The sequence below is a fragment of the Anser cygnoides genome, chromosome 22 (assembly GCF_040182565.1).
Source record: "Anser cygnoides isolate HZ-2024a breed goose chromosome 22, Taihu_goose_T2T_genome, whole genome shotgun sequence".
Lineage (NCBI taxonomy): Eukaryota > Metazoa > Chordata > Aves > Anseriformes > Anatidae > Anser > Anser cygnoides.
This window is the reverse complement of record NC_089894.1, coordinates 3112634-3140188: the sequence shown is the minus strand read 5'-3', so window position 1 is coordinate 3140188 and position 27555 is coordinate 3112634. Positions and strand designations below refer to the sequence as shown.

Here is a 27555-nt window from a genome sequence, read left to right as displayed (position 1 = left end):
TGAACATGCCCTGGCGGGTGTCCTTTCAGTGTTTTTGGACTTAGCAGAATTTTGCCATCAAAATTAATTTTTAGGTAGCTAAACAAAAGGCACCTTCAGCATCTCAACGTGTAATTACAAGGTGCTTCTTTCAAAAGTTGCCAATTTAAATTCATATCCAAATCGTAAGTGATTGCTTTTGTTGTATTGACTCGAGAGGATTTTCTTTTGAAGTACTCTCAAAATAATTGTGTGTTTGCCTAAAATGTGGTTTTGCTGCCGCTTTCACAAGATGTTGACTGCAAATATGAAGCTATTTCTGAGGGTGTGAAGGTGTACGCTGTCCGTACCTACACTTAGGTTGCTTATTTACAGGAAGGGGACTAGGGAAATGACTTACGATGTGCCGAAGGCAGTGAAAACCTGAGCTGTTGTTTGTGAGTGCTTTACCTCTGCGTTGCTGGAAAAGGAGCACTTCAGTTTTTTTGAAGTCTTTGCAGTCGCTTCAGGAAACAACAGGGGAAAAGAAAATGGTTTTGTTCTGGGAAACATTAACAAAGGCTTTCCAGGTACCACGTTGCTTTTGTATCACTGCTTCTTGTAATTTTATGGAACTGCTTGACTTTTAGAAGTGTCCAAGAGAGCTTCCTATGCGAGCGAAGGGTTGCATGGAGTTGTCTTCGTAAGCGCGTATTGGCCTTCAGAATGCATCTTCACGGTGCATAATGAATATTCAAGAAACACTTCGAAGCTACGCTTTGCAGGAGTTGTTTTTGAGTTCTCTGGATGGATTTCTGAACATCGCCACGGTTGTCTGCATCAATTACGTTTTGGAGATTTTCCATCGTGTGGAGTCATTGGGTCCCGCTTAGCTTATAAGGGCAGCGTGAATTACCGCCCGAGATTTGCAGTCAGCATACATTCGGCAGTATGGATGGTGCGGAGAAATTAGAAACCCATCAAGTTTTGATTGCGTGCTATAAACAGTTGATTAGCCACGGTGTGCCTGACTTGGTTTTCGCAGCTCCCGTCTCGGTTCTGCGTTGGCTGGGCTCAGCGGGGAGGCTGCCCTGTGCTGGAGCCGTGCACACGGGCTGAAGGGCCGTGCAGGCGGACCTGGGCACGCGTGGCTTTCCTCCTTCCGTCTGTACCCGCAGTCGGTTTCTCCCATCCCACGGAGCTCGGGCTGCGCGAAGTCGGTGGCTCCGCACCAGGCAACCCGGCCAGGAAGGCTTTTATGAGAAAAGAGCTGGAGGCAGAGCAGAACGCGATGTGAGACCTCTGTAGGTTGCGCTTTCCTCAACACAGAGGCTGGCGGAGCCTTTGGTTTAGGCGAGAGTGCCTGGTGCTGCTCCGTCAGGTCCTTTCACGCGGCTCCACCATCCCCTGCCTTGCTGCAGCGCAGCCGGAGCGGCAGAACGTGGGCAGCCTGCTGGCCTCCGGCCGTCCCTGGAAGCTGGTGCTGGAAGTTGGGCTGCCCTGTCCCCTCCCAGCTGTTCCAGCTCCTTGTGAGAATTTTAGATGTAATGGGATGGCTGTTTCTGGGCTCACTGAGGCTTTTTCTTTACCCAGGAAGGTACCGGCTGCGTGCAGGCAGGCAGCGAGGGTAGCGGAGAGCTGGCGTTTGCCCAGACGTGTTCGGGTGCTGCTCCGGCTCGGCTGCCGAAACCTCCCGTCTGCGCTGCCCTGACCCAGGACGGCTGCGGGAGACGTCAGCTGCGCTTCCAGTTGTGCAGGCGGACCCTGGAGAGTGGAGCAAAAAATGCTGTGACTCGTAGCTAGCTAACACGGTCCGCCCCGGCTCTAGCTGCGCTACGAAATGGCCTTGTCAGCGGGTGCCAGCGGCTCTTCCTAGCCATTCCTAGTGTCTCCTCTGCTATTTTAAAACAATGCCTTGAGAGCTTTCAGAAGGTGGGAGTGTGTTTGGTTCAGTACTTTAAAGTGGCATTTTTGGGTAACGACACCCACTCTGGTGGTTTGACTTAGTATTTGGAGAATTTAAGGTTTACTGAGAAAATTCTTAGATAAATAGAATATGCACAGGTGGTGCTAATTTGCTTTAGTGTTTTAAAATTCCATTTTCTAAAGCAAATGGACTATGAATATTGTTTTGTGAGTCTTTCTGATGTTCCACCAGTGTGAAAACTTAATTTTTGAACACGCTGTGCTCTTTTTGAATGCAGTTAAAAATCGTGATCACGCTGTGCTCTTTTCCAGTGCATTTAAGAAATAACGAAGATGAGTATAGTGAGGCTTTTCTGCCAAGTTCTTTTCTTTAGATTATGTGCACGGTCACAGGGGCGTGTTGCTGTATGCCCTCCTGAGCTGGAGGAAGGTGAGCGTGGAAACAGAGATCGCTTCGGCTCTGACATCTCAGCGACTGTGTCCTGCGCGTTCCCTCCTTGGTCACTGCTGATGTTAGCGCCCTTAGCACGGACGCGTGGTTGTGAGCTGGAGTCTTCACCTACGTAGCTCTGCTCGCAGTTGTCTGTGTGAGTCTGGAGCAGGCAGGATTTCCCCCAGGTGCTCACACCGTAGGCTCTTTGTCTCTGGTTACTGTTGGGTTTTGTGGCTTGCATCATTTGCTTTTACATTAGCAATAGTGTTGGTGTAACTGAGCTCTCTTTTTGAGCAGTAGCTGGAAGGGCAGCTGAACGAAAGCGTTCTGAAAGAAAGCCATTGCTTGCACATCTCCATTATGCTCCTCTTTTGTTGTCGTCGGCTGCTCTCTCCACTGGAGTGCCGCGTTGAAATGTTCAGCCTAGCCGCCGAGCTGTGGACTGCCACGCTTACTAGATGGGTAACGTACAGCTGTTTGTAAAAGAAGCCACTAATTCCCGTCAGGAACGTGCGCTGCATGGGATGCGCTCTGCAAGCTGACATCTTAATATCCTCTGTGTTTGGACAGATCGTAAAGAGCAGTCCGATAATTAATATCCAGGGAGGTCTAATAGCCTTGAGGCAGCCGAGTGACTCATCCTCCTCTCCTCGTGGTGGTGATGCTGTAGGTGACATAGAAAATGCAGTGCTCGGAAGTCTGGCCTGGTTTTGGATCCACCCTTCAGGAGCAGGGTGAGAAGGAAGGGGAGAGCATGTTTTTCTTCCGCCTTGTAGCTGTGAAGATGCTTTTAGAAGGCGTTTCTTTCCTAGGAAGATCTGTGTGTCCTTAGATGCTTTGTCTTTGCCAGCCTTTGTGAGAGCCTGCCTCGTGGAGATGACCAGCTGCTGGCTTACAGGGGCCAGGGTAAATTCGGGGATGCCCAGCTTACCCTGACAAGTGGGCGTAAAACACCAAATTAATTTCACTTGTATCGAGCCGTTTATTGGCAACAATTCTTGACGCTAAATACTTTGGGTTGGAAGTGTGATTACATTGTTAAAATTTGAAATTATACTTGCCAGGTCTGACTGCTACAATGTTTGGGACCTTGGAGGAAAGAAACGAGCAGCAGTGCTCTTCCCCTCAGGCTATTTCACTTGAATTGTTTCAGAAAACCCGGTGACCGTTTAGTCTTGGACAAAATGGGACTTACTGGGCTGGAAGGCCCAAGTATTTGCTGCCCAAGTAAGGGAGCATAAGGGTCAAAAATCCCACGTAGAGGCAGCTTTTGCTGGTTGATTTTCCAAAGCTGTGGTCCGGACTTGATAGTTTAGCGTGTGAGAGCTCCGAGACACAAGGTTTGGCTGAGAGCTTCGTGCACGGATCCAACGGGGAGAGGAGGGGAAAGGGAAGGGCATGGGGCTGCGAGCGACCGGGCGGTGGCTGCAGAGCTGCGATGATGCCGCCAGACGAAGCACAGGCCGCGGGCATCTTGGCTCCCGGAGGCGAACGCAGCAAGCCCAACAGCTGGCGTGCGGCGTGGAGCGAGTGTGCGGGCGTTAAAGGCAGTGAAATATGTTGGATTTTGGGGTGATCATAGTGACACACCTGGCTGGAGCCTTCGCTGGGGGACGGAGTGCTACAGGTAGCACAGAAGGATGCTGGAGTGGAAGCCCGTCGTCTTACTTGCCCTGCTCTTTCAGGACGGGGCTAGCAGCTGCGAGGAGGCAACGAAAGCAGTGCGGCACGTCTTGTTTGACAGCACCCGAGCCGGGAGGCCCCGGTACAGCCCTGGAACTGGGGGCAGAGGGTGTGAGGGACGAGGGCGCCGTGCTCAGCCCTGGGGAGTGCGCCGCTGGAGCAGGCAGGGGCCTCGTCAGCTGGCAGGGCCACGATTTAGCATCTCTCTGGGGCAGTCACATGGGGAAGATGATTTGGGACTAGGTTTTGAACAAGCGCTGTGGTTTTTCTTTTTTTTTTTTAATGTGGCCATTATTTGATGATCCAGTGTCCATTTGGTGGGGATTGAATTACTCTCTACGCTTAAAGGTTTCTTCTGAAAAGAGAAGCATTGCTCACATCTGCAGAAGATGGAGATTAAATTCATATTAAAATGTGGTCTGTGCTTACAGTTCTCGTGTGCCAGAAACGTAGTTTATTCTCAACAGATTCAACATTTAGGTTTTAATTAATTGTTAGATTTAAATGTTAAAGTATTTTGTCTCCCTCTGATTCATTGTCTTAAGACACAGCGGCACAGAAATGTGAAATGGATCCGTTCGATGTGCCAGGTTGAGGAACTGGAAAACAAAGACAACAGATTGAATTCCCCCCAGCTTGTTTCGGAGCCAGCTCCAGGGCCGAGGAAGCGAAGGGACAAACTGTGCTGCCTCAGCCCCACGGAGTCCCGGCTCCGAAAGGCCTCTGATCACGCGATGGCAGGCAGCACCGCTTTAGCGAGGGTTTATTGTGGCAGCAGGTGCGGGAGCCCCTTCTCTGCTTGCTCCTTAGGCACCGTTATGATGAATACGCTCATAGATTTGACCTCGGCGCGACTGCTGGATTACCTCCTGGCTTTTTTTCCAGGGTGAGCTACTTGATGGCAGAAGGAAAATTTTTCCTTTGTTTGCTTTAAGTATTGAAAAAGAATGCTCTCCGTGATGCCTATTGCTTTTGGTTTGGTTTGGACACTTTGTTACCCTGGTGGCTTAAATTGCCAGGCGTGGAGCAGACGACTTCCTAATATAGTGAGCGCGGTGTTGGCACCCCCCGGGGCTCGGCGCAGTGTGTGCCGACGGAATTCGCGTTACCCAGGAGTTCGGGGCGATGGTAAGCACCCTGCCTGCTTCCACACGAGGCGTTTGTAGTGCTGCTACTTGTAAGAGCAGGCAGCCCAGCTCCACTCCCATTACCGGTAACAAAGCCCCGGAAGTATACAAATATATAATATAAATCCCCAGGTATATAAAGTAGATAATAGTGAGATCCCTGGGACTTGGAACAGCTTTGGTTGCTTTTTGGCTTCTTTGCATTTGTCTCTGATCTGTTCAGTCTCCTGCGTAGCTTCTGGGAGGAGACTTTTTTTTTTTAAGCGAAGACAAATAGAGTTGTAAAGCCCCAAATCAGCAAGGTGTGCTTTCAGAGTGGAATTGACCCTTGCCTTTTTAAAAAATAATTTAAATGTGTTGGCAGGCAGTGCACAGAAGGAGACAGTGAGTAGGCAGAAATATTTTGCCAGCTCCAGGTAATTTAGTTGGCATATTCTGAGCTATCTGCAGGCAGCAAAATCACATCGTGAAATCAACGGGGGAAAAGAAGCCTATGCCTTGGCTTTTGCTGGGAGTGTTTCAGGTGCTCGTTACCTAAATGTTTTGTGGATTTCGCTTTTGTACATGAAATTTTACTAACGTGCAGCAGCCGACAGCACAAATTCAGCAGCAGCATACATGCTCTTGACTGCCTTTGTTCTCTTGGGCGCTGTTTTGGGGAGGCTGGGCTTGCTGATTTCACAACACATCCGTGTATGCTGTGTACAGCTGTGTTGTGCCCATCTCCAAAAGCTACAGATTTTTGTCGTACACGGCTCAAATGCTGCACGTGCACAGTAAGTTTGCCTTTAGCTTGCTTCTCGAAGGCTGTCTGAAAAAGTAGTCGGGTGGGAGCAGATTGCTGCCTGCAGGTGAAACCCCGAATCTGCTCTGGGGATGTGGGAAAGAACCGCTGGGTGTAGAGTGTGGCCTGGGTGGGCTGTCTGTGCCCCGCGGATGATGGATAGGGCAGAATTTCGGGTGTCAAGGCACGTTTTCTTGGCGGCAGGTTTCTGTCAGGATGCTCTCTTGCAGATTTGCATCACTGGCTAGGAACACCAGTTTCAGATGATTTTTGGAGGCTGTTGCCTGGCTTGTAAGCTTCCAAGAGGCAGTCCATTACGGCTGTAATTTGCTCTTTCTCATGCTGGCTTTCATTAAAATTCTTGCAGAAGGAAAAGTTGGTGTTGGTGGAAAGGAGGAGAGCAACAACATGTTTCTCTTGGCAGCGGTGCGAGGTGTTCCTGCTCAAAGAAATTGCGGAGCTGGGGTGCAAGTAAAAATCCCCGCGTGTTTGGTACTGGCTGAGGGTTCTGGTGGCACTGGGAAAGGGACGGTGACAGCCTTCGGGGGCTGCACGGGGCCGTGACACCGGGCAGTGCCCAGGGGAGGTTGGGAAGCTGCAGAAGCGGCCCCTTGCTGGGCCTGATCCCTCCAGCAGGCACCTCTCCGCTTTGTTTTCGAGCTCGCAGTGAGCAAGTGGAACTTCTTTCCCCCCCCCCAAGGTCTGTGTTAGCTGTGGTGGTTGTTAGTGATGCGTCGTGAACGTATCGAATGGCCGAAACTGGTTCACAGCGTTAGCGATTTCAGGAATTCGAGGCTTCTGAGAAGCTCCACCAGAGACGTGGATTTCCTGAAATGGCCACTTGTGCTGAGGGTGTTCCAGCACCGGTGGCTGCTCTCCAGGACACTGGCTGCCATTTGCTTCCCCAGCTCGGGAGCCCCTCTGCTCGACTCCTCGGAAGGACGGGGGGTTCGGTTCTGCCCTGCAGCGGGCGCGTGGCACTGGTCTCCGGCTGCCGTCGCTGCTGTGCTGCGCTCACGTGGCCCGGCAGGATGGGGCCTGGGGTGGCCCCGCTCAGAAATCAGCGATCTGAAGCACATGTGGTGTGCGTGTGTGGGAGCTAGGTGTGGCACACAATAACAATAATCCTACTTCCTTTTCCTATCCACGTGGCCACTCTGTAGGACTGCAGACACCTCGCGGGCTGCAGCTATCTTACGGAGTTGATCCAGGAGCGTAGAGAAGCGAGGGACTTGGATTTATCGCTATCTGTAGCCTTTTCTTTGCCCTGTGAGCATCTGCACGCTTTATTAGTGTGCTGTGCATCTCTCGGTCCTCTTTCCTCAGACGTGTTCATCTGTTTGGCCGCTGCCACTTCTGCGTAGCGGCTTTAGGTACCGTGCTCAGAATGCTCCCGCCTGGTGCTTCTGGACCAAGCATCCAGCCTGCAGGCTGGCTGCGTGGCACTGAACCGAGCGGCTCCTGGTGTTGGCGGTCGCTTGGGCTCACCCGGCGCTGTGCGGCTGGGGGTGCGGGGAGGGGGCTGCTTCAGACCATGGCCATGTGCCGGGGCGCGGCGAGGGCTTCCTGCGGTACTGCTGTGGGTTTTGGTTGACTCGAGGTGCGTGACGTTACACATATGCTACAGGCAGTTTGGATTCCTGATGCAAGGAAAGCCTTGCTCTTACTTTAAAAAACAACCAGCCAACCAAAAATCCCAAGCAAGAAACAAACCAAACAAACCAACAACACAAATAAACAAAACACAACGAACAGCAACAACCAAACGAACCAAATAACAAACACGCAAAACAAAAAACACCCCCACAAAAAGCCTTCCTGGAGCTGGTGGGGTCAGTTCCTTCTGCTTCTTGTTCTGTGTGGTTTTGGCCAGCACTGGTGCTTGTGGTCAATGTTTCATAGGCTTTAAAACAAAACAAAATGAAAATAAACAGCCCCCCTAAAGTGTTGGCATCTTAATTTTTTGGTATTTTACCAACTTCTGTAACTTGTGATCCTCATTGAATTGGTACAGTTGGGTTTCAGAATGACTTTATTTTTCCTATAGACTACATACTGAATGGAGGCTGTATTTAATGAGTTTATATTTAGCCAGCAAAACAAGTATAAAATCTAACATGCACAAGCCTGTATCTTGAAATGACGCCGCGGGCACTGTGTTCTGCTGTAGAGCTAACAGTTTCCTTCTATTACAGGGCAATCACTTTGATCAATATGAAGAAGGGCACCTGGAGATAGAGCAAGCATCTCTAGACAAGCCTATAGAATCGGTAAGATACATGCTTATCATCATCAAGCCACCAAAAATTAGGCCGTGGTCGGATGGTACTTGATGTGAATGCAGTCAAATTGGTTAGGAGCGGGCTCCTTTTTGAAAATGACAGTGCAGGGTTAATGGTTGTGGTGAATTGCATGCCAAGATTAAGTGGGCCAGGGATTTAATCTTTAAGTAGCTCTCCTGAAATTCTAGGTAACTTAAATTTTAGTTCATTGTGATATTTCAGAACATATTTACGATAATACATTCACTTGTAGACGCTTATTTTGTTCTTTATGCGTTTTGTTGAAGAATCAGTGTAATTCTTATGTGAACCTAATGGAAGACCGTAGTAAAATGTATTTTGATCCTTTATAGTTTTTAATTTCGGTTTAGTACTGGTGTGTTAAAGAACAGTGTTAGGATGACATCCAGCAGTATGGAAACATGGATGCATTAGCATTAGTATAGCAGCCCTTCCCCATCAATCTGAAACTGTGCTGTGAGTTTCTTTAAAGCATTTTTCATTTTTTTTAAAAAAACAACTCTGAATTGGGTATGGAGAGTACAGTCAAAAGATGGGGAAAATTAAGTTTTGTTTAGTTTCACCTTTTTAAGCTTTTTGGAGCTTTTAAATTTTTCTCTCTGCAAAGCATCTTCTGCTAGTCTCAGGCATGATATCTTGTTCAGCCTAAACTTCACCTGCGAGTTTGGCACTTAGCTTTTGCCTTTCAATTTAAATATTCATTTGCAGTTTCAGTACAAGAGGAAGAAAACTGGTAGGGAACAAAGGAGGGTTGCCCAGCAGTGTTCTGATTAAGACTAGTTTTTTGTTAAAGTTAGAACTTCCCAAATATTTCTTTTCCCAGATAATAATTTTGAAGTTTCTTCATGTTAGCGTGCACTTAGAAGAAGCTCAGTGTTAGCAAAAGATGAATATATATTTTCATTCGTGTGTAGGTTGGTGTTGTGTGTGTTTGTGTGCGTGTTTAGATGTTTACAAAAATTTACACAACTTGGGGTGTTCGACATTTTTCTTCCGCAGCAGTTGGCCCATATTAGCTAAGCAGCCATGATCTGGTTTGTATTGCACGGTCTGCCTTTTTTAATTTCTTCTCTAGGGTTTCCTTTCCCCCTTCTTATTTCTGTTCTTCTGGTCCAGTGAACACTGCATATAGTACCTACTGTCTTAATGTGCTGGCATGATGCTAGATTTAGGCATGGCAGTAATTGATGACGCATGAGATAATGCTGCAGAGATGGGAATTTGTATTCAATGTTTTCCTGAATACTTTAATCTTATGCTGTGACATGGGGTTTTTAATTAAAATGCCAAGCTTGTTTTCTTGTGTAGATATAATGAGAAATACTTGTGGGTATCCTACCTACTCTGTGCTGTGTTGGAAATTAGCATTTACAAAATAATTAAAATACTACCTACAGACTAGCCTGGTTATCTGCTTTCTAAATGTTTTTTCAAACAGGGGAATAGAAATGGTCATAGGTCAAATCTTTATGGTATCCTGAAGGAAGTGATGCCTACCGAGGCCTGTAAAGTCTGAACGAACACACAGACTCACAGTGAATCTTGGATCACCTGCAAATGTAATCTTTTGTTGCAGTTTGATTAATGTTGAGCTGTGGCAGAGAACTGAAATTAAATTACAGCTTTAGTATCTCATTCATGCATGTATCACCATCCAAATATTGTGGCATTATTACTGTTACTCCAACTTCATTGTAGGTTTTAATAGACGCAGTGTAGCCTTATGGTTAAATCTGAAAAACATCTGATGGAGAGGAGAATGATTTACCCCTTAAGAGAAGAAAAAGTTAAAACCTCAAGTTCTTATTTTAACATCCTCCCCCCCCCCCTTTTTTTAATATCTATTAAGAGAAACAAGCATTTGAGGAGAAAAACCCTTAGCCTGGGACACTGAACTCTAGGAAAAAGTCACAGAAGTGATGAAATGTGTGTTCTGCATTGTCACATCCACTGTGCTCTGTGTTGGAGCGTGCTGGAGCTGGCTTCATGTGCTAGTCCCAGAGTTCAAAAGCTGCAACTGCTGCACAGTGGCTTGTTTTTTCCCTGACTTGTAAACAAGCCTGGTTTTTAAAAAGTGCCATCAGAAACAAACCAGTTGCTTTAAAAATCTTCATTATCTTCATTAAGTACACTGTTGATTCTTGAAAGAAAACCTGTCGCTGGGAAGCACAAATAATTGTCAGGTTTCCTGCCATCAATGACAACAATTTTGCTCCCACCCTAGTAATGACCCATGTGCTTTTGAAACTGGCAAATTGCACACATTAGAAGGAGTGGTTTCCTTGTCAGAGTCTGGTGTACCTGTCCTGCGAGATTTTTCACTAGGAGAGTGGTGCTCACGCTGCTTTTTCTGGCTTCAGGTATTTCATGCTGTTGGCCCACCCAAAAGTGCATAACATGCTTGAACTGAAATTGAGAGGGAAGGAGTAAGTACAAGTATATAACCTGCGAATGCCACACATCTAAATACTTGCAATATTAACATTTATTCACAAATCGTTTCATAATTCTTAACCAGCTCGCTGTTAGTAATTCAACTGACCTTTACAAAGGAATGAATCTGCTCTTAGCAATGAGTAAGAGCCTGTTCCACATTGTGGAACTAGTTCAGATGACAAATGTCTTTGTGCGAAGGAGGGTGTTCAAAACAATAGCAGATCAAAGCACTTCCCAGGTAAAGTTTAAAGTTCAGTTACTCCACAGATCACAGTGGATCAAATATATTCTCTTAAATGTGCTTCTTGCAGCTTCTCGCATCTCTTTAGTAATACGAAAGCTCTCTAAAGGCAGCTTGCATTTGGAAATCCCACAGGGCAGAGGGTTTCGCTGGAAGCACTTGTTTGACTGTCACCGCTGAAGTGAGATCCATCTCTGCAGCATTATCTGTTGAGAGGTGCTGACTGTACTGCTACAGCATGCAACTCAAAGGTGGCTGGAAAAATAGGTTTGGGAGTCTACAGATCATTACAATGTTGAAATGTGTCCTCAATTAGCGCACTAGGATTTTGTTCCTGTGGAAATCCTGCTTTGTACAGCTTGTTTAGGCCAAAGATGTCTGGACTGAAACATGCGACTATAACCAAAGTATATTTATGGAAAACAGAGCTGACACGAGCTAGTGGATGTACGTAGGCTAAGTGAGAAGCCAGCTATTTTCCATTACGAAATTGAAGAAAGTATTTCCTATCAATGAACTCTTCGTAGCTGCAGAGACAAATATTTATTTTTCCCCCGCAAGTAACAACTTTTGTTGTTCTTCTGGCTTGAAAGATGCTGCACTTACACTGGCTGGTCATGTCAGTGGAACCACTGGTGTTTGGTGTCCTTGAAAATCAGAGCACTTAGCCTTTCCTTGATTCAAGAAGCTGCATGCGTTTGTTTAAAAATATTTTAAGTGCACCGAGTTCAGGTTTTTCAAACGGGAAGTCACAAAGTATTGCAGCTTTCATAGAATCCAGATTTTCTTCACGTTAATTTACTTGTGTACTGAATCTTGCTGTGAATTCACGGTTTTCTTTGTCCCAGCAGTACAGATCAAGTAGGAGATAGCGATACACCCTTAGAGCCCCCCAGGACAGCAGCTCTTTCCCCCGCAGACCACATGCAGAGTGTCAGGGAGTCGAACCAAGCCGTCATCGTTGCAGGTTGGAGGCGAGGCTGCGTATCGTCCACTGATCCTGGAGCTTGGTAGCTTGTCCTCGTCATCACTAACAAACGTCCTTTCCCTCTCTCTAATTCTGCTCAGTCACACGAGGAGGTCCTTGCCCTGCGCAGGGTTTCAGACTTCAGGTGCTAGGCGCTCGAAGATCCCAGGCCGTTGTAGACGTCTGCACGAGCTGAAGTTGGGTTTTGTCGCACTGTATATCTGTACGGATCTGTGGACTCCACTAGTTCCAAAGTGTAATTTGATGAGGCTGCTGATTTGACATTTAGCAGTAGCCATATGTGGACAGCGCTATAAATAATGTGCTTCTTGAAGCTGAATGGTGTAGCATTACTATTTGGCTTTTCTCTCTAGTCTTCATTGTGTCATCTGTAGTGAGCTATAGGTTTTGTTTTGGGAATCTTTTCAACCTCTTGTTTGCATGGGTTCACCCGGTAGCATCCAATCCTTGCTTATAGATTCCTCAATACACAGTCAGCACAGCTTACAACCCACTCAAGAGACGTATGGTTCCTGCCGATGCCGAGCCGAACAATGCGAACGCAGCACGCGGGGTGGCGTGGGCATCGTATGGAAAATCTGTACTGGGCACAACTGGTGTTGGTTTATTCGTAACGCAGCTCGATCCACCTGTTGCAGATTCTCTCCACATACAACATCATCAAACCCTTTCAGTTCTCGTACGCATCTTTTCATCATACGCATTTTTTTTTTTCCTATTGGCCAGGACCTTTGTCAGAAACTCGTGCTGGGGGTATGGTGCTCAGGAATTGCTGATACCTGGGAAAAGTGAGCAAGGGCACCTGGTCAGGGCGCAGGACGGGGAACTGGGGAAGCCAGTTTGAGCTGTTTGAGAAGGTCACTTTGCAGAAGATTTTCCAGAGCAGCTTAGCCGACTCCCCTGAGCGTCTGGTGAAGCGTAGACCTTCACGTTTCTGACGTGCCTTTGAAAAAGTCGCACTAAATCTGCCACGCGAGGTTCCCCATCTGTAAATGGAAGCGATCGCCTCTGCTGAAGAGCTTCAGTGTGCTGAGAGTAGTGCAGGGAGGTGTAAATTGTTGCATCGGGAGCCTGCCAAGGCACTCGGCCTTACGCTGAGCATCCTGCCATCCGGGGCTAGCGGTGTGCAGCGCTGCTGCTGGAGAGCCAGGAGTAAGGCTGGAGTAAGCTTGGAGTAAGCAAGAGCTCCTTTGTTCACCCGGCTGCTGCACATGAGCTCCGAAGTGAGCGCGCAGGCACCAAGGGCTGGCAGCTCTGCTCCGATTTCCTGCTGGAGCTGGGGGCGTTTTTGCAAACCACGGCAGCTTTCTGTAGGAAAACTGCTGCAGCACGAGGCTAGGCTAGTCAAAAGGCACGGCAGTTCTTGACAACAGCAGGAGGCTTGGTGTAAGAGAGATGGTTTTTTCCTATGGGAAAGAGTCCACGCTTTTACAGAGCTTTCACTTAAAAATGTAATTGGAAAAAAAAAAAAAGGCAACCAGCGGTGGCAGCACTTGCAGCCCCGTGTCAGAGTTTGGTCCTGGTATCCCCAGTTACTCGCCAGGCTGTCAAAACAGGTCTCACATGCGAGCCTAGCAATTCTGGCCCTCCAGAATTGAATTTTTTAGGGTAGCATTTACACTGAAGAGCGTTGCTGCCAGCCTCCCGCTGTGAGAGGTCTGTGATAGGGCTTTGAAATGCAGGAAAAAGGTAGGACGTGGTTAGAAATCGTCATGAGCAGACGAGTGGCTAGGTCCCAACTTGAATGTTAATACGAAACTCTCGGGGTTGTTCTCTTGGTTCAGTGAAACAAAGGCGCTCCATTTAAATTCGGTGATTTTTTTTTTAAATTAGCAAGTTTCACTGCTTAAGCAAACAAATGGAAGTGATCGGGGAGAAATGCCCCCTTCCTGGGAACTGAGGCACGATAACGTTCAGGCCTAATTCCAATTTTTGTCAAACAACTTGCGACCATCCTCTTGAGTGGTTTTGTAAAAGTGGTGCTAATGTGTATAACCCTTCTAAATTTTTCTTTTTTCCCTTTAACATTTGTTTACCCCTTCACTGTGTCAGTCACAACACACCGCTCTTGAATCTCCCAGCTGGTCTTGACTTGTTGAATTTATTTTATGCTTTCACTCTTCTTTAATAAATACATTACTTGCAAGCAGTGAATTGAAAACAAAGCAAAAGAAAAACTACCATTAGTGATTGGACAGTTTCTTACTTTGTGTTACATTTAACTGTTCTTTTGACAGCCCAGTTTTTAAAGCCAGGTTCGTATGGAAATGCTTTCACTCCACTTGCACTGCTTTTGGAAATAGCATACTGCTTCATCTGTCTGTTTATTTTAGTGCATTCATAACACAACACAGTCAGCACAATGTCTCATCTCCACTTAGCAAAAGATCGCAAAGTACTCCTTGTCCTTTTTTGAAAACGCAGCCATTTTTGTCAGCATCGGCTTTTAAAATCTGATTCAATAATCCTTTGTCAGCTACAGTTGACGTGCTAATGGTAGAACAATTAGTGCGTTATCCGCAGGCCCTATGAACTGGGGCCCTCTTTGCAGGAAGGACCGTGCAGTCCCTGGGGCCGTTAGATAGTGGTCTGCAGCAGGTATGGCCCAAGGTAAGTTTGCCTACACTTCCACCCCGGTAATCTCCATGGTCTTTGTGATTGGAATACACGTTTGTTCGTTTTTCCTTTTATTGCGTACACTGATTTAAGCTTTTACAAGCAGACATTCCCTTACTCCTTGTTTGATTTTTTTTTTTTTTTTTTTCATGTAGCCCTAATTATGTCCTGGGGGAGAGCCAGGCGAGTGGGAAAGATGTACGCTGGTGCCTTGGAAAATACAGCGAGACAAAATGTCTCACTTCACTGGTGTATTGGAAAAAACCGAAATTTATACTCAATAGGATGTTTTTTGAGGAAAAATGTCTCCATGCAGCCAATATCTTTGGGAAGATTGTGTCTTTCAAGCTGATTCACCAAAGTTCTGCAAACTGTGTGGTCATTTTCTTCAGTGGGGAATGAATGGAAGGAATCACTGCTGTTCTGATTTCTGTTGATGACTTGGTTATTTAATTACAGAAACATGCAGCGTTTTTTGTACGGTTCCATGTACCACTCAATATTATGGATTCACAGCCCGTTGTGATTCGGGGTATTTCTGTGATATCCTGAGTTGTGGTTTGTGTAGTGGCAATTAAGAACCAACAAACATATCTGGTTTCTTTCTTGCCTTTTTTTTTTTTTTAGATTAGAGGGTGGGCACGTTCCTACCCAAGAGCCCATCTGTGAGGAGCTGCCAGTTGCTCACCGCTAGTGAACAGCGGATCCCTCAGCTTGAGGGTTACGAGGGTGCCGTTGGCACTCCTGGATTTTGTCATTGGGAGGAAGAAAACTTGCAAAAAACCAAACCAAACAACCAGAAGAAAAAAACCCACCCTATAATGAATGCCACTCTGAGCCCTGTCCAGCCTTATTTAAAAGCTGACACTTAATTGCTGCCTCAGTACTTTTCCACTTAACTTATTCTGAAATAGCCTTTTTTTTTAGGAAGATGAGACATTATGCTTATTGTTTCCCCTACATGCACTAATGGTTCCTTGCTGTTAACTTATTGCTAGGCCTGTTTCATTCTAACATCTTAGTATTTTTGTTAGTTTACATGTGAAATGCATCACCCAGTCTGTGCTTGAGCTCATTTTATTTAATTGATTTTATTTTTTTTTTTACTAACCTCACTGTTTTTTCAGTTTAATATTGGCTGCATGCTAGTTTATATATATATATACATATATAAAAACCCAATCAAGTCTAGCCTGGATTTTGCTATGATTGTGTTTTGGTTTCTAGTGGTGGGGCAGTCTTGCACTTACAACTTACTCAGTATTATAAAAGCCTGACACACAAACAAAATGACTAAACACATTGTAGATTTTCTTTACAAAAAAAAAATCTTAAGTGGTGCTGTCTAGGTGATGGATATGATTGTATAAATAGCTTGATTTTATGCTTTTTACTGTCAATTTTTATTGGTACACTTTATTTTCTCCCACATTGCTTTTTTTTTTATTATTATTTTTTATTTTAAACATGATGCACAAAAGTTGCCCAGCACACCATCAGAAAGTGACCGTCCCCGATACCCCGTCCCCCTGGAAAAATTCTAGCCAGCAATTTTTGACATTTGTCTTTCCCTTTTATTGGGCATATATTGCCTTTTCAGTAGCATTTTTTTGCATGCATATATATGTAGAAAATCTCTTGCTCATCACATGTTTAAATGTCAGCGGGAAGGGAAGAATATATTATTGGAATATTTTTGGTTTGTTTTCTCTGTTCTGTCTGTCAGGATAATATTGGACACCGCTTACTCCAGAAACATGGGTGGAAGCTGGGCCAGGGATTGGGAAAGTCACTGCAGGGTAAGTCCAGCAGCTTCTGTCTGAAACATTCAACACCGGCTTCAGTCTTTAACAAAATTATTTCTGCTTTTTGTTTCTAGATTAGGTTTTCTTTCCAGTATTAATATGTCCAAACAAATGCACTGTTGAGTTTCATGTTTAGCAATTTGCGAGCGGAAGCTGCCTCCTCCCCGACCGGTGCAGGTTAGACGTGACGCGTGCGTGGTGTGTCCCCGTAAGGTCGCCGTGTGGGGCCCTTCCGGAGGGAGGTGACTTAACTGCCTACTCACTAACAGGTAGTTGTGCAGCTTCTGAAACTTCGTGATACTCTGCTGGCTGGATGCTGTGATATTAAAGAGAACTAAACGCACAAACCAGTTACAGTGATCTGTCTGCATGTTTCACAGCGGTGTCAGAAGCCATTAGAAGGCAAGGCAAAGGGCCCACCGGCGGCTGAAAGTGGTGGCAGAGGCTCACGTGGATGGGAGAGGCTCGTTTCTGGTCCCTCCGGAGGGCTTCCAAGGGTCTCCTTACTTCTCTTACCCTGCAGGCTCCTTGCTAGGGACTCAGCAAACCTCCCTAAGACGCCGTAGCACTAGTGGAACCAACACACCCAGCCCTCGCTCTGCCCCACGTCAGAACTCTTCCTGGGGCGCCAGAGATGCCCGATTTGAACTGAGCAAATAACTCCCGGTTCCCGGGGTGGGTGGGCTGCCCTCAGCTGGGTTGCCGTGAGGAAAGCCCCAGGTAGCTTCCTACCGCCGGAGCAGCTGCCTGTGTGCTTGGTGTCTGCCTGTGACCCCTGCAGGAAGGCGCTCGGCGTTACTGCAGGTGTGGGACTGTGCGCCCAGGCTGCTCCTGTCGAGACCTTGTGAAGTGTTTGAACCTCAGCGCGCCCCGAATTCCTCAGAGTAACTTGCTCCTGTTCCCATAGCCTTAGTCTGAAGACCTGGGAGCTTGTAATTGGACTTCCCTGCCCCTACAGTGACCCCATTAGAGACATAATGTCTGTGCTGTGGAGGACTGTTGGAGAGGTAACGAGTTCTGAGCTCTGGAAATGCATATTAATCTCTTGAGCTAAGGCGCTCTAACTTCTCAGACAGGACTGCACTGGTGGTTAATGCTTCTCGCTTCCTCTAACCTGGTTTCATGTGAAATTCTCCGGTTAATGCATGGCATTCTTACGGTCCTCTCTGCCCCGTGCTGGTGCCAAAGCTCAGGACGTGGTTGCAGTCATCACCTCTTAGGCTTCCGCTTTGGCATGGCATTCACTGGGTGTGTAATTTGGTCTGTTTTCTCTTTTGGGTGCCCCATATTGCTCTGTGTGTCACCAATGTGGAAACATGGAGGCTTGAAGGAAGCTAAAGCCCTCTCGCAGCCCCAGCCGGATTCGGAAGCACGGCCCCGAGGGCACCGTGCGAGCCCTGTCGCAGGCACTGACCTAGTGAAGGAAGTGGCAGATGACTGCACAGGGCGAGAGGTGGTGGCACTGTGTTCCGAGGCTGAGACCCAAGACTGCCCATGGCAGGGTTCAGGCATTTGCGGTTTGATATTTGTCCAGCCCAAGACTTTTTCCCACTGCGCGTTTCGGAGCGTTGAATCTGTGCCCTGTCTCATGTATTATCGAAGCTCGCGCGATTTGAACCGAGTGGAAGCTGCAGGCAAGCTGTTGGTACAGCCCGTGAGGGGCTTTCTGCATTTCCTGCATTTTAAGAGAAACACGGGAGCAAGACCAGCCTGCCTAGTCTGACCCGAGCACGTGCTGAGGCTTTCCTGATGGAGGCTTTGCGGAGGGTACAGGGATCGTGCGGTGCCTTCACCTTCGGGCAGGGCAGGGCGCTGGGTGCCACAGAGCTGTCGAGGGCGCTCCCCTCGGCTGCCAGCAGCCAGAGCCTCTGGTGTTGCTGATGGTCACTCTGGCAGCGCTTAATTCATTATCCAGTGACCTTAATTACGTCATTGTCCCAAAATCCAAATACAAAGTGCAAGGGGGGAAACGTTGGCATCCAATTTTAATCTTGTTCTAGGAGTTTGAAGAGCGAAGTCGCTTGTTGTGCGTTGAGAATAGAAGAACAAAACAAAACGGTTTTCCCTTCTTCAGAAACATCCAAGAGAGATCTCTAAAGAGAGCGAACAGAAAATGCAGAGCCTCTGTGCCGTGAACCCTGCATGTTTCGAGCTGTGCTTGAGCCTCAAATTATGAACAGCCCATGGGCGATTTGATACAGCGGAAGCAGAACCACTTCAAGTAAAGTTTTGCTGCAGATGTGTTATCTGGCCTCCTGTAGCTGGCTGCGGAAAACCTTTGCAGCAAGCCCTCAAAACTGCATTTGGTTTACACGTATTGAATTGGGAGTACCTTCACCTTTTTCCCCCGCGTAGTTGACGTCAGTTAAGCAGGAAGTTGAGTTCAGTGTGCTTATTTTCATCGTTGTGCAGCTTTTAAATCTAGCTGTCTGTCTGTGCTGGGGCTCCCTCCTTAGTTTCAGTGAATCTGAAAGTTCTGGTACGTTATGCTGGGCAGCCACCAATACCTGCTAATTCTGTAAGGCCCTCAAGTTGTTCAACAAGGGCCTGGTGCCACCAGGCTGTGCCATGGCGATGGCTTCCCTTGTGCTAACTAGCCACTGTGGACGTAATCCAGCAGCGAGGGTGCTGCTTCTCTGGGCAGTAGCCAGAATACCCTAAAATTCACACTTGCCAGTTGCTAGCGGTGCCTCTTGCTGTTCTTGTAGTACGGTGATGCCTGGCTGATTGGCTTGTTCCCTGTGCGATGTCAGAAGCAAATGGGGTAGTTTTGCACCTCCAGGAGAAGCACCTCAAGGCAGCAGCCCTCGCTAACCGTGATAGCGGTGCCTTTGTGGTGCTGGCAGAGGAGCTGAGCCTCTTGGACCAGAGAGCAAGAAACCCCCGTCCTCATTGACGTAGCTGGCGTACTGGGGGACTGCGATCCAGCTGGAACGCGCCAGCGTGCTGCTTGATCTTCGATTTGTATCGAGTGGAATATCGGGCAAGGGTAGTGCTCTCTGAGTGGGAGAACGATGGTTTGGAGAGGCTCATAATGAATTCAGCAGTCATCCCTCTGCTCATCTCTTCTCCTGATGTATTTTGCATTTTTCTCCCCCCTGCCAGCAGCTTGTATTTGGAAGTGATGCTTCGACTTGCTGACGGCTAGTGAATATGAGAAAGCGGAACGGGGGCTGCCAGTTGATAGGGATCACTTTACATCTGGAATGTGCGGCTTGGGGAGCCGTTGTTTGTCTGGGGAAAGATGTATGATGATTTTGTTCTGACATGAGAAGATGGTAATTGTAGACCGTTTCCCATTCTCGGATGGGGACGTGTAATTGATAATCAAGAAATCTGTGGCCTGGTGAAGAAGTTAGCAGTAGGTCAAAAACAGGGCCCGACTGTCGTGTGCAGCCCCCTGCTAAATGGGCCTGCTAAATAAATCACAAGTGACCTGAGAGTCAGAAGGGCTGAGTAAGATCTTGAATTCAGGTGTTCTGGTGCTTTCTCTTGGAATAAGTATTTCATATGAAGTTGGAGCATTATGAAAAGCATTGGAGGGTTGACATGCAGAAGTAGTATAACTTTCATCGTGCCTTTGAAGAGAAGCCTATAAAGATATTTTCATATCTTCCCCTTGTTTCCAAATTTTTGCTGTAGTATTTTAAAAAAGTTTTTTGTGCTTGAAAACATCTGTGTTCTCTTGGTCATTGTGTGTTTGATAGGTGGTAACTCCTCTAGGAGGAATAGCTGCAAGAGAAGTAGTTGTTGTCTCATTTCACTAGGGAAAATGGAGCGGAGAAGATGAAAGCTCTCCTTAGGGAAGACAAAGGCCATCGGCGCTTTGCCAGGAAGGACAGGAATATGCAACTCTATCTGATGTGTTCTGAAAGAGAGGATAACGGGTGCCCGCTGAAGTGACCCAGCCTTTCAGGCTGGCAGGTGTTTTAATTTGGCTCTCTGGAATCCTTCAACTAACTCGTCGGAGGAGTCACGTCCGAGGAAGTAGGTGGTTGTCTGGGGTGGGGTTGGGGCTGTCGGGGTGCGTGGGGGAATATCTGATAAATGTCACCAGGATGGCTAAGAGCAAGCGGGCAGACTGTAACGGAAAGCTAATGTCCAGGTCTGGCTTCAGCGAGTTAATTCAGAGCCCTCCTCCCCTTCCTGCGGTCGTCCTGCAGCTGCCCCTGTTGTTGTTGGTTGTGGCGGTGTGTGAAGGGCTCGTTAGCTGGGAAGGTTCGTCTGGCTGGTGCTGGCTGTACAGAGGGACTCCGGCTTTGGCTGGGCACGGCTGGCTCATACCCAGCTGGGTGCCTGTGAGCGGCTTCTGGGCAGCCCTCATATTCCTCAGTTTGGTTTTTTTTGGAGCCCTCTCTTAGGGAGATGTTTGCTCGACTGCAGCCCTGACGCTCAGCCTTGCTCCAGCGCCTGTACAGGGCGCAGTTAAGCTAAGCTTCCAGTTACCATTTTCCTCTGCATGCAGCGTACGGTGTGCAATTACTTTGCTTGTAATCCACGTGAGCGTTGATTTCATTCACGCTCTTACAGAGACTGGGGTTACCCTGGTCTTTTGTGGTGTCTCCGAGAGGTGAGTCAGAATTGAGTATTTTGCTATGGCAACAAATAACATGTTTTTGTCACAGCATAGCTACTCTTAAGTACTTCTGTTGCTGAATCGAACCATTTGGATGATACGGAGTTGTTCCCGTAGAACTAGAATCGAGCCTTGAAGCCTTGTTTAAGTTTGCTTTGTGGTAGTCTTTGGGGGACCAGGACAGCCCGTCCGTCACTTGCTTGTGATGAAAACGTTACTCAGTGTGAACTAAGGTAAGCTGAAAGGTGGATGGCACAGCGTCTGGCATGCTGCTTTGCGCTAGTGCCTGTCACCTCTGTTTCCAGAGAACAGGAGCAGTAGGTGCATTGGGAAAAGGGAGGTCTCCCTGGGGCAGGTCTGTAGAAGGAGCAGTGACTTTACCTGTAGCCTTCAGCTGGAAAGAAATGTCTCTTGACCCCTGATTCCTATTTAGCAGTGTTTTCTTCTTAATTTGGTTATGTTTTTAGCAAAGCTTTGGCATTCTTTCGACACGACTGTTCTGAAGGGCTGCCTGAATCCTGCTGGAGAGCTGCGATCCCCAGCGATCTCTGAAACCAAGCCTCTGCGGGGTGTCGGGGTGGTGCCGTTCCTGTCGGGCACGGTGTGCTGCAAGCTCGTGGTGCGTTGTACTAGTGACGTGCAGGAGGCAGCAGTTACAAGTGTGCATAACAGAACTTTTGAGTTTGTTTTATCCTTTCATGAGCACATTTTCTAACGAGATTCATTAAAATACATAGCAAAGTCAGGCAGATTTGTTAGAAAGTGCTGGAATTCAGTTCCCCACCTGACTGTATTACTGTTGCATGGCTTCCATTGAAAACAAACTACCAAGTGGATTTGTGTTCTATGACTTGCAAATTCTGTGATGATAAATACAGTCATCACCCCTCCCATCGGTTATACCATAATGCAGTTCTTATTTGGCATGTTCTCACTAAATGTGTTCAGACAAGCTCTTGTTTTCCTTCCTTTTAGCATCAAGAGTGAAAGAACAGATCTGCCTGAAAAATGCTAAAAGATGTGCAGAGAGCAGGAGGAGCTCGCAGGTGAACTTGCGGTTAAGGCAGGAGTTATCCCTTTTCTGGCAGCCTCTGTGATAATTTCATGCGTGAGACCAAGCTCGATAAGAGTCACTTTTCCAGCAGTGTGCTAGGTGGCCACTGGCGAGGCGTGCTTTGGTTCTGGGTGCTGCTTTCTTTGGACATGTGGGGAGCGATAAGTGGAGCTCTGACCACTCAGGCAGCTGAGATCAGTCACAAGTGTGATGGCTTGGCAGCTGTGGCTTGGGGAAATAAGCTCAGGGCTTGAATTCCAGTGGTCTTGAATCCTGGCTCTGTCAGCAGTTCACCAAATGGCCAATATATTAATGTATTTTTCCATTCGTTAAATCCTCTGATCTCACAAAGGCAGACAGAGTAGATGTTTGTGAGGCTTTGGGAACACAGAACAATGAGCATCCGAGAAAAACAGCACGAGGAAATGAGGAATTCTGTATTTATTTCTGGGTTTTGAAGCTTTGTAATAAATACAAGAGAATATGGAAGAAAAAGACAAGAATGTTTAACAGTGCCATTATTCATTCAGTATTGAATGATTTGGCAGTCTTACGCAAGAAAGATGTAAACATGGCCTTATCTTATATCTTAATGTGTCCTCACGAGGAACCTGAGTTCTGGCATAGACTAACATTTCCGTGCTCATGTTTGCAGCATAAATCATTGCAATGGCTTTAAGAGAGGAGTATTTTCATGTAAAGTTAGCTTTAAAAAAAAACAGAAAATAGGTAATGCGGCTTTGAAAGCCTGCTATCATCATGCCGATCTTCATCACCGTGTGAAAATGCCCGAGACCGCAGACCTAAAGGAAGGGCTTGCAGGGCTCCCTCTGCTCCACGCGAAGCAGTTGCCCCCGTGCTCGCTCTCCAACGTGCAAGGTCCTTCCTTCAATCATAGGCTGTAAGTTTTGGGTAGTTTGAGCGCGTGTAGGCCATGAAATCGTTATTCCGTCAATGACGCAAGGTCACTGTGACGCTGAGACGTCCTTCTCTTGGCAGGGTGTCAGGCTTTATTGCCCTTTGTGCAGTGTTAGAACAGTTTTAATAAAACCACGAAAGATGTGTTGGTGGGAGGCAAGTAGCCAAGGCCGTGCGCGACCTGTCCCCGCTCCTGCGGCGTGCCCTTGGGCCAGACGGGCTCCTCAGCCCTCTCCACGTACCGAGATGAGGTAAGACAGCGTCTCATGCCTTGGATTTATATTCTGGGTCAATCGAGATTGATGTTCATGCTGTAACATCGTCCATCTTGTTCCTTAATACCAGTCATCAACTGCGTTAGGAAACTGGGGGTGCTTTTTGACCCAGATTCTGTCTTCCCTTACAGAAGTTCAGTGAGCTCTGAAATCACTGACCCCTGGTTTTCTGCAAGGGTCACCCTTGGCTTGTGTGTCTAAGAAGTTTTGGGCTCACTTGAAGTTTCTGATGCGATTGGGGTGTTTGCAACTTGGCTTTCATTTGTTTTTCTCCTGCTTAGTAAGGATGAAGTTCACAGCGCAGTTTTTGCATGCTTGAAAAACAGCTTCTCCTCCTCGGGACTTGATCCCTGTTGCTGAGGGTGGCAGATGACTTCGCTTGAATCTCTTGGTTGTCTGTGACCCCTTCCAGAAATCTGAGACAAACAAGATGAGCTCACAGATCACATTCCCAGAGGAGACCAGCATAAAAGGTTGCTCTTGTTTGTTTGCTTCTTGTAGCAGTCGGCATAAGGCTGAGAATGTAGCTTTGTTTTTAGCCAGCAAGGAGCACCACAGAGCCTGCCAGGGCTTGTTGACCAGTAAAAATTAGTGGATTTCCTCATCCCTTCCCTTTTGTTGTACTGAATGAGGAGTTTGAGCGTTTTACGTGACAGCTCTATGATTACCTAAATGTGCAGTAGACACAGGAAAGTTTATAGTGTTTGCATAATCCTCGTTTTAGAAAACGAAACTAATCCACCAGCAGGATGACTCCTCGCTGTTCCAGATGTTCCTAGAGGCAATGTAGCTGAATGGTGATCACGTCCTGCGTCTGTGGGTGCTTTGCTGTGGGTGTTGGTGCCTGAGAACCTCAGTGGGGTTGGACTGGGTGATCTTTAGGGTCCCTTCCAACCCCAGCTGTTCTGTGATGCTACGGCTCCAGGCACCTCTTTACCTTTCACAGCCCACGGTGGGGTCCGTACTGCTGGTAAGCAACCCAGCTAACCCATATCCATCAGAACCAGTTGGTGTCATCCTGAAACTTCCCCGTGCATTCTTCAGGCAGCCGCGTTTCTCATCGCTGCAGTAGCAGCTCTCCAAGAGGAATTAAAACCTCCTGGAAAGCTGTCTCCTGTCATGGTGCGGTATGAAATTGTAACGTAAAGATAGCGAATAAGTAAAAATCCTCTGTGCTCAACGTGACCCCGTCTCGGTGTGTCCTTCCGAGATGCTCAGTTCATGAAATTCTCCTCCGATGAAGCGTGTGATAGCAGTCAGCCCTCTAGGATTGTTTCCCACAGAGCGTGTACCTGGGATGAATTCCTTAACAGATGTCAAGGTAGGGAGCGGGATTAAGGCTGTTCTGTTACTTTTGGTACTTGTATGCTATGCGTAAATGATAATATGAAATAGACCAGGTTAAATTACATTCATGCATAAATTTAGGGGTCCTTGTTCCTCAGAGCATTACCTCGTTTATATCTGGTTTTAAACAGACCTTCAGAAAGGCCTTATATCCACTGTGGGTGCATGGGATTGCTGGAGGGAGGAATCCTTCTGAATCTAAATCATCGCCGACAACTGTTTTCTGTTTTGACTGTTTAAAAAAAAAAGATAAACTGTGCGCTAGCACTGAAAATGCCAACATTTCGAGACGGGCTCAGATGGCAGGTCCATCTGGCGCAGCGTCCTGTTCGGAGGCGCGGAGCAGCATCTGCGCGCCGTGTCCAGAGACAGGAGCAAGCACCCTGCAGCTGGCAACTGTGAAATGCTGATCAGAGCAGAGCGTGACTCGGTGGCTCGTACTCTTGCTGAAATCCTGCAGCATTAGGATTAACTCTTTCTCCGAGGCTTGTTAGTTTGTAGCTGCTGGCAAACTGTTTGCTCATACCCAGTAAGTTTGTGCAATCCAAGAGGAGTGGATTCGGAGGAGCCCGTCCCTGCTGCAGCTCGGCGAGGTGCTCCTGCAGTCCGCTTCCTTTACTCTCAGGTTGCTTTCTAAGGTGCAGCTCTCATGTAAGCCGCTGCTTTTTCTCAACCCTCTTGAGGTTTGTGCTTTTTTGTCCTCCCCAGAAGTGTTTCCCCTTTGTGGAAGCATTTATTCAGCAACCCCCTCTTGGGTGGGGTGTTGTGGCACTGTAACGTGACAAGTCTGTGAAGGAAAGAGCCTGTGCCCTAGTTCTGAACGAAAGTAACTTTTCTGAGGCTTTTTGGGGGGTTTTTAGGGGAAGGGGTGTGGACACAGCTGCATGATTTGCCGTGTGGAGGGGTTCGTTGTCAGGCTGGCAGTGCTCACAGCCCTGGTTTGGTGTGAAGTGCTGCAATTCTTGGCCTTTCCTGCAAACTCAGCTTTCCCCTTCGCAGTGCTGGTGTACCCGAGAAGGGTCAGCGAGAACCCTAAAGCCGGGAGCCCTGCAACCTCCGAGAACCACGGTTATGTGCTGGTAAAGCTCACATTGTAGTGCGGAGAACCTTTGGATCTTTTTCCTTGAGGGAGTTCTTTAAAAGAAGAACTTAGAGCTTAACTTAAAAGCCCCATTTTCCCCTTTGGCTGTTCTCCATCTTCCGCCCAAGCCTGCTTGGCATTCAGCGGGGTTAGGGGTGGCTCTTTGGCAACCGACGGCGTGTTTCTTCCTGCCCGCCGCAGTGGCTTTCCTAGGGCATGGCAGGAGGCTCCCCAGGCCCCCGTGACCCAGCGCCGTGCCTGGCAGCGTGTCCTGCTTCCCCGGCCTGCTGTGTGGAGCCCTTGTTTCGGTGCTGGAGACGTGCTCGGAGTGCTCGAGCTTGGCACTTGCCAGCTGGATGTCACGCTGGGCTCCGGCTGGCTGCTGTCTTATTTCATCCGCAAGGAAATAACGGTTAAGACTAAAATGGAGGCATCGCCTTTTGTGTTAAAATATTCCCCTCTTAAAACAGAGCTTGTTTCCCCCCCCCACACACACAAACAAATATTGGTAATCGCCTGAAGGTCCTGATTTGGTTCTTTTTAAATTGCCTGCTTAAATGTGCCAAAGTGCATCCTTGAAATTGGGCCATCACCAGGAGCTCAACCTCTGCCAACACCTGCAAATGTCAGGTTGCAAACGCAGCCGTGAAACCGAGCAGCAACGGCTCAGATGTACCCACTCCCTGATTCCACAGGGCAAAGCATGGTGCTGGGGTGGAGGGGTGAGGAAGAAGCCTCGTATTATATTAACCCATCCTACCTGCCTACTACAAACGGCCTATTTTCTGCCCCTAATGGTTTCTGCCTAACAAATGGTGTTTCTTTTTTACAGCGTTATGATCCTGGACTTGTTGTGGTGATGGTAAACTTAGCAGTGGTAATTTTTTATTTTCAGACTGAATTACTCCTTTTGTCATCAGTGCACCAATATGTTAGGCTTACTTTCTCTGTTGTAGCCATCATCCTTCTGCTTGGTCTTTCATTTTCCTTTCCTTTCCTTTCTTTATGCACACTTGTCTGATCCTTGTTCATTAAAGGGTATTGCTAAAAAGGGATGTTTCTGTTTGTGTTAGAACTGCCAAAATCAGTTTAAACGTAAATTTCTAATACTGTCCAAACTTGATTTTCCCCAACACGATGGGCACTAGCACTTGCTACTGCAATTTACAAATAGATTTTGAAAAACTTTGACTGCCTTAGAAGGCAAAAGTACTGATGCATTGTTTGTACGCAGGGGTTTACCAAGGCAATGAGGCTGCATCAAAAGATCTCTATTGCTGGAGAAACCAAACCAAACTAAAACAAACAAACAAAAAAGCTTGAAAAAAAAAAATTCTTGGCACTTGCTGCCAGTCATTCCATTTGGGTTTACCACTTACCAGTAAATCCCTGGCTGAGACGTTATGAAAGTGATATTGCACTTAGGAAGTCATTTTTATAACCTGTCTTTAATTTGGTCCTTTTGCTAAAAATTGCAGTCACTGCTTACTTTATTATACCATTGGGCATAAGAGAAACATTTTCAAATGGAAACCGATGTTAAAATACCCAAATGAAAGCTTAAACCAAAGTACAATTTTGGACCAACTCGACAAATGCTTTTGGAGTTGGTGAATATATGCCTGCCGTCAAATGTATGGGCATGTAAATGAAAATAAAACCATTAAATGGATTTCTTTCTGAAAGAAAAATACATACTTCTGTGCCTCTAAGAGGTTTTTTTTTTTTAAAAAAAAAAAAAAAAGTCTGGACAAGGCAGGTTGCTGAGGACTCTGGAGTCCGAAATCCATGGATTGCTGCTTTGGCAGAAGTTAGAGAAAGCTAATGCTGCGAGGAGAGCAGTTGATGCACATACGCATTTTCTGAGGCAGTTTTAAAGACTTCAGCCTTTTGTGCATGTGGATTGCGATGTAACTTTTTTGGCATGATTAAAACCTGGAGATCTTTTAGCCCAAAGGTATAATATATGTTGTATGTGTGTATAACAAAACAGTTGTTTACACC

General features: G+C 47.1%; 1 protein-coding gene across 6 annotated transcripts in view; it reads left to right on the top strand.

Annotated features, from left to right (window-relative positions):
- Window positions 1–27555, top strand: part of GPATCH8 (G-patch domain containing 8) — a 54980-nt gene that overhangs the window by 6897 nt on the left and 20528 nt on the right. Inside the window, exons 2-6 of one of the 6 annotated variants that reach the window (XM_066981632.1) lie at window positions 8107–8181; window positions 14117–14134; window positions 16222–16294; window positions 17208–17307; window positions 26384–26428. Coding sequence is in view for 1 of the 6 variants with exons in the window: in XM_066981628.1 (XP_066837729.1) it covers window positions 8107–8181; window positions 16222–16294 (148 nt within the window). In the remaining 5 variants the exon portion in view is untranslated. Of the gene's footprint in view, window positions 1–8100; window positions 8182–14116; window positions 14135–16221; window positions 16295–17207; window positions 17308–26383; window positions 26429–27555 lie in introns of those variants that run through there. The other 5 variants (XM_066981631.1, XM_066981629.1, XM_066981630.1 and 2 more) reach the window with 5 other exon arrangements.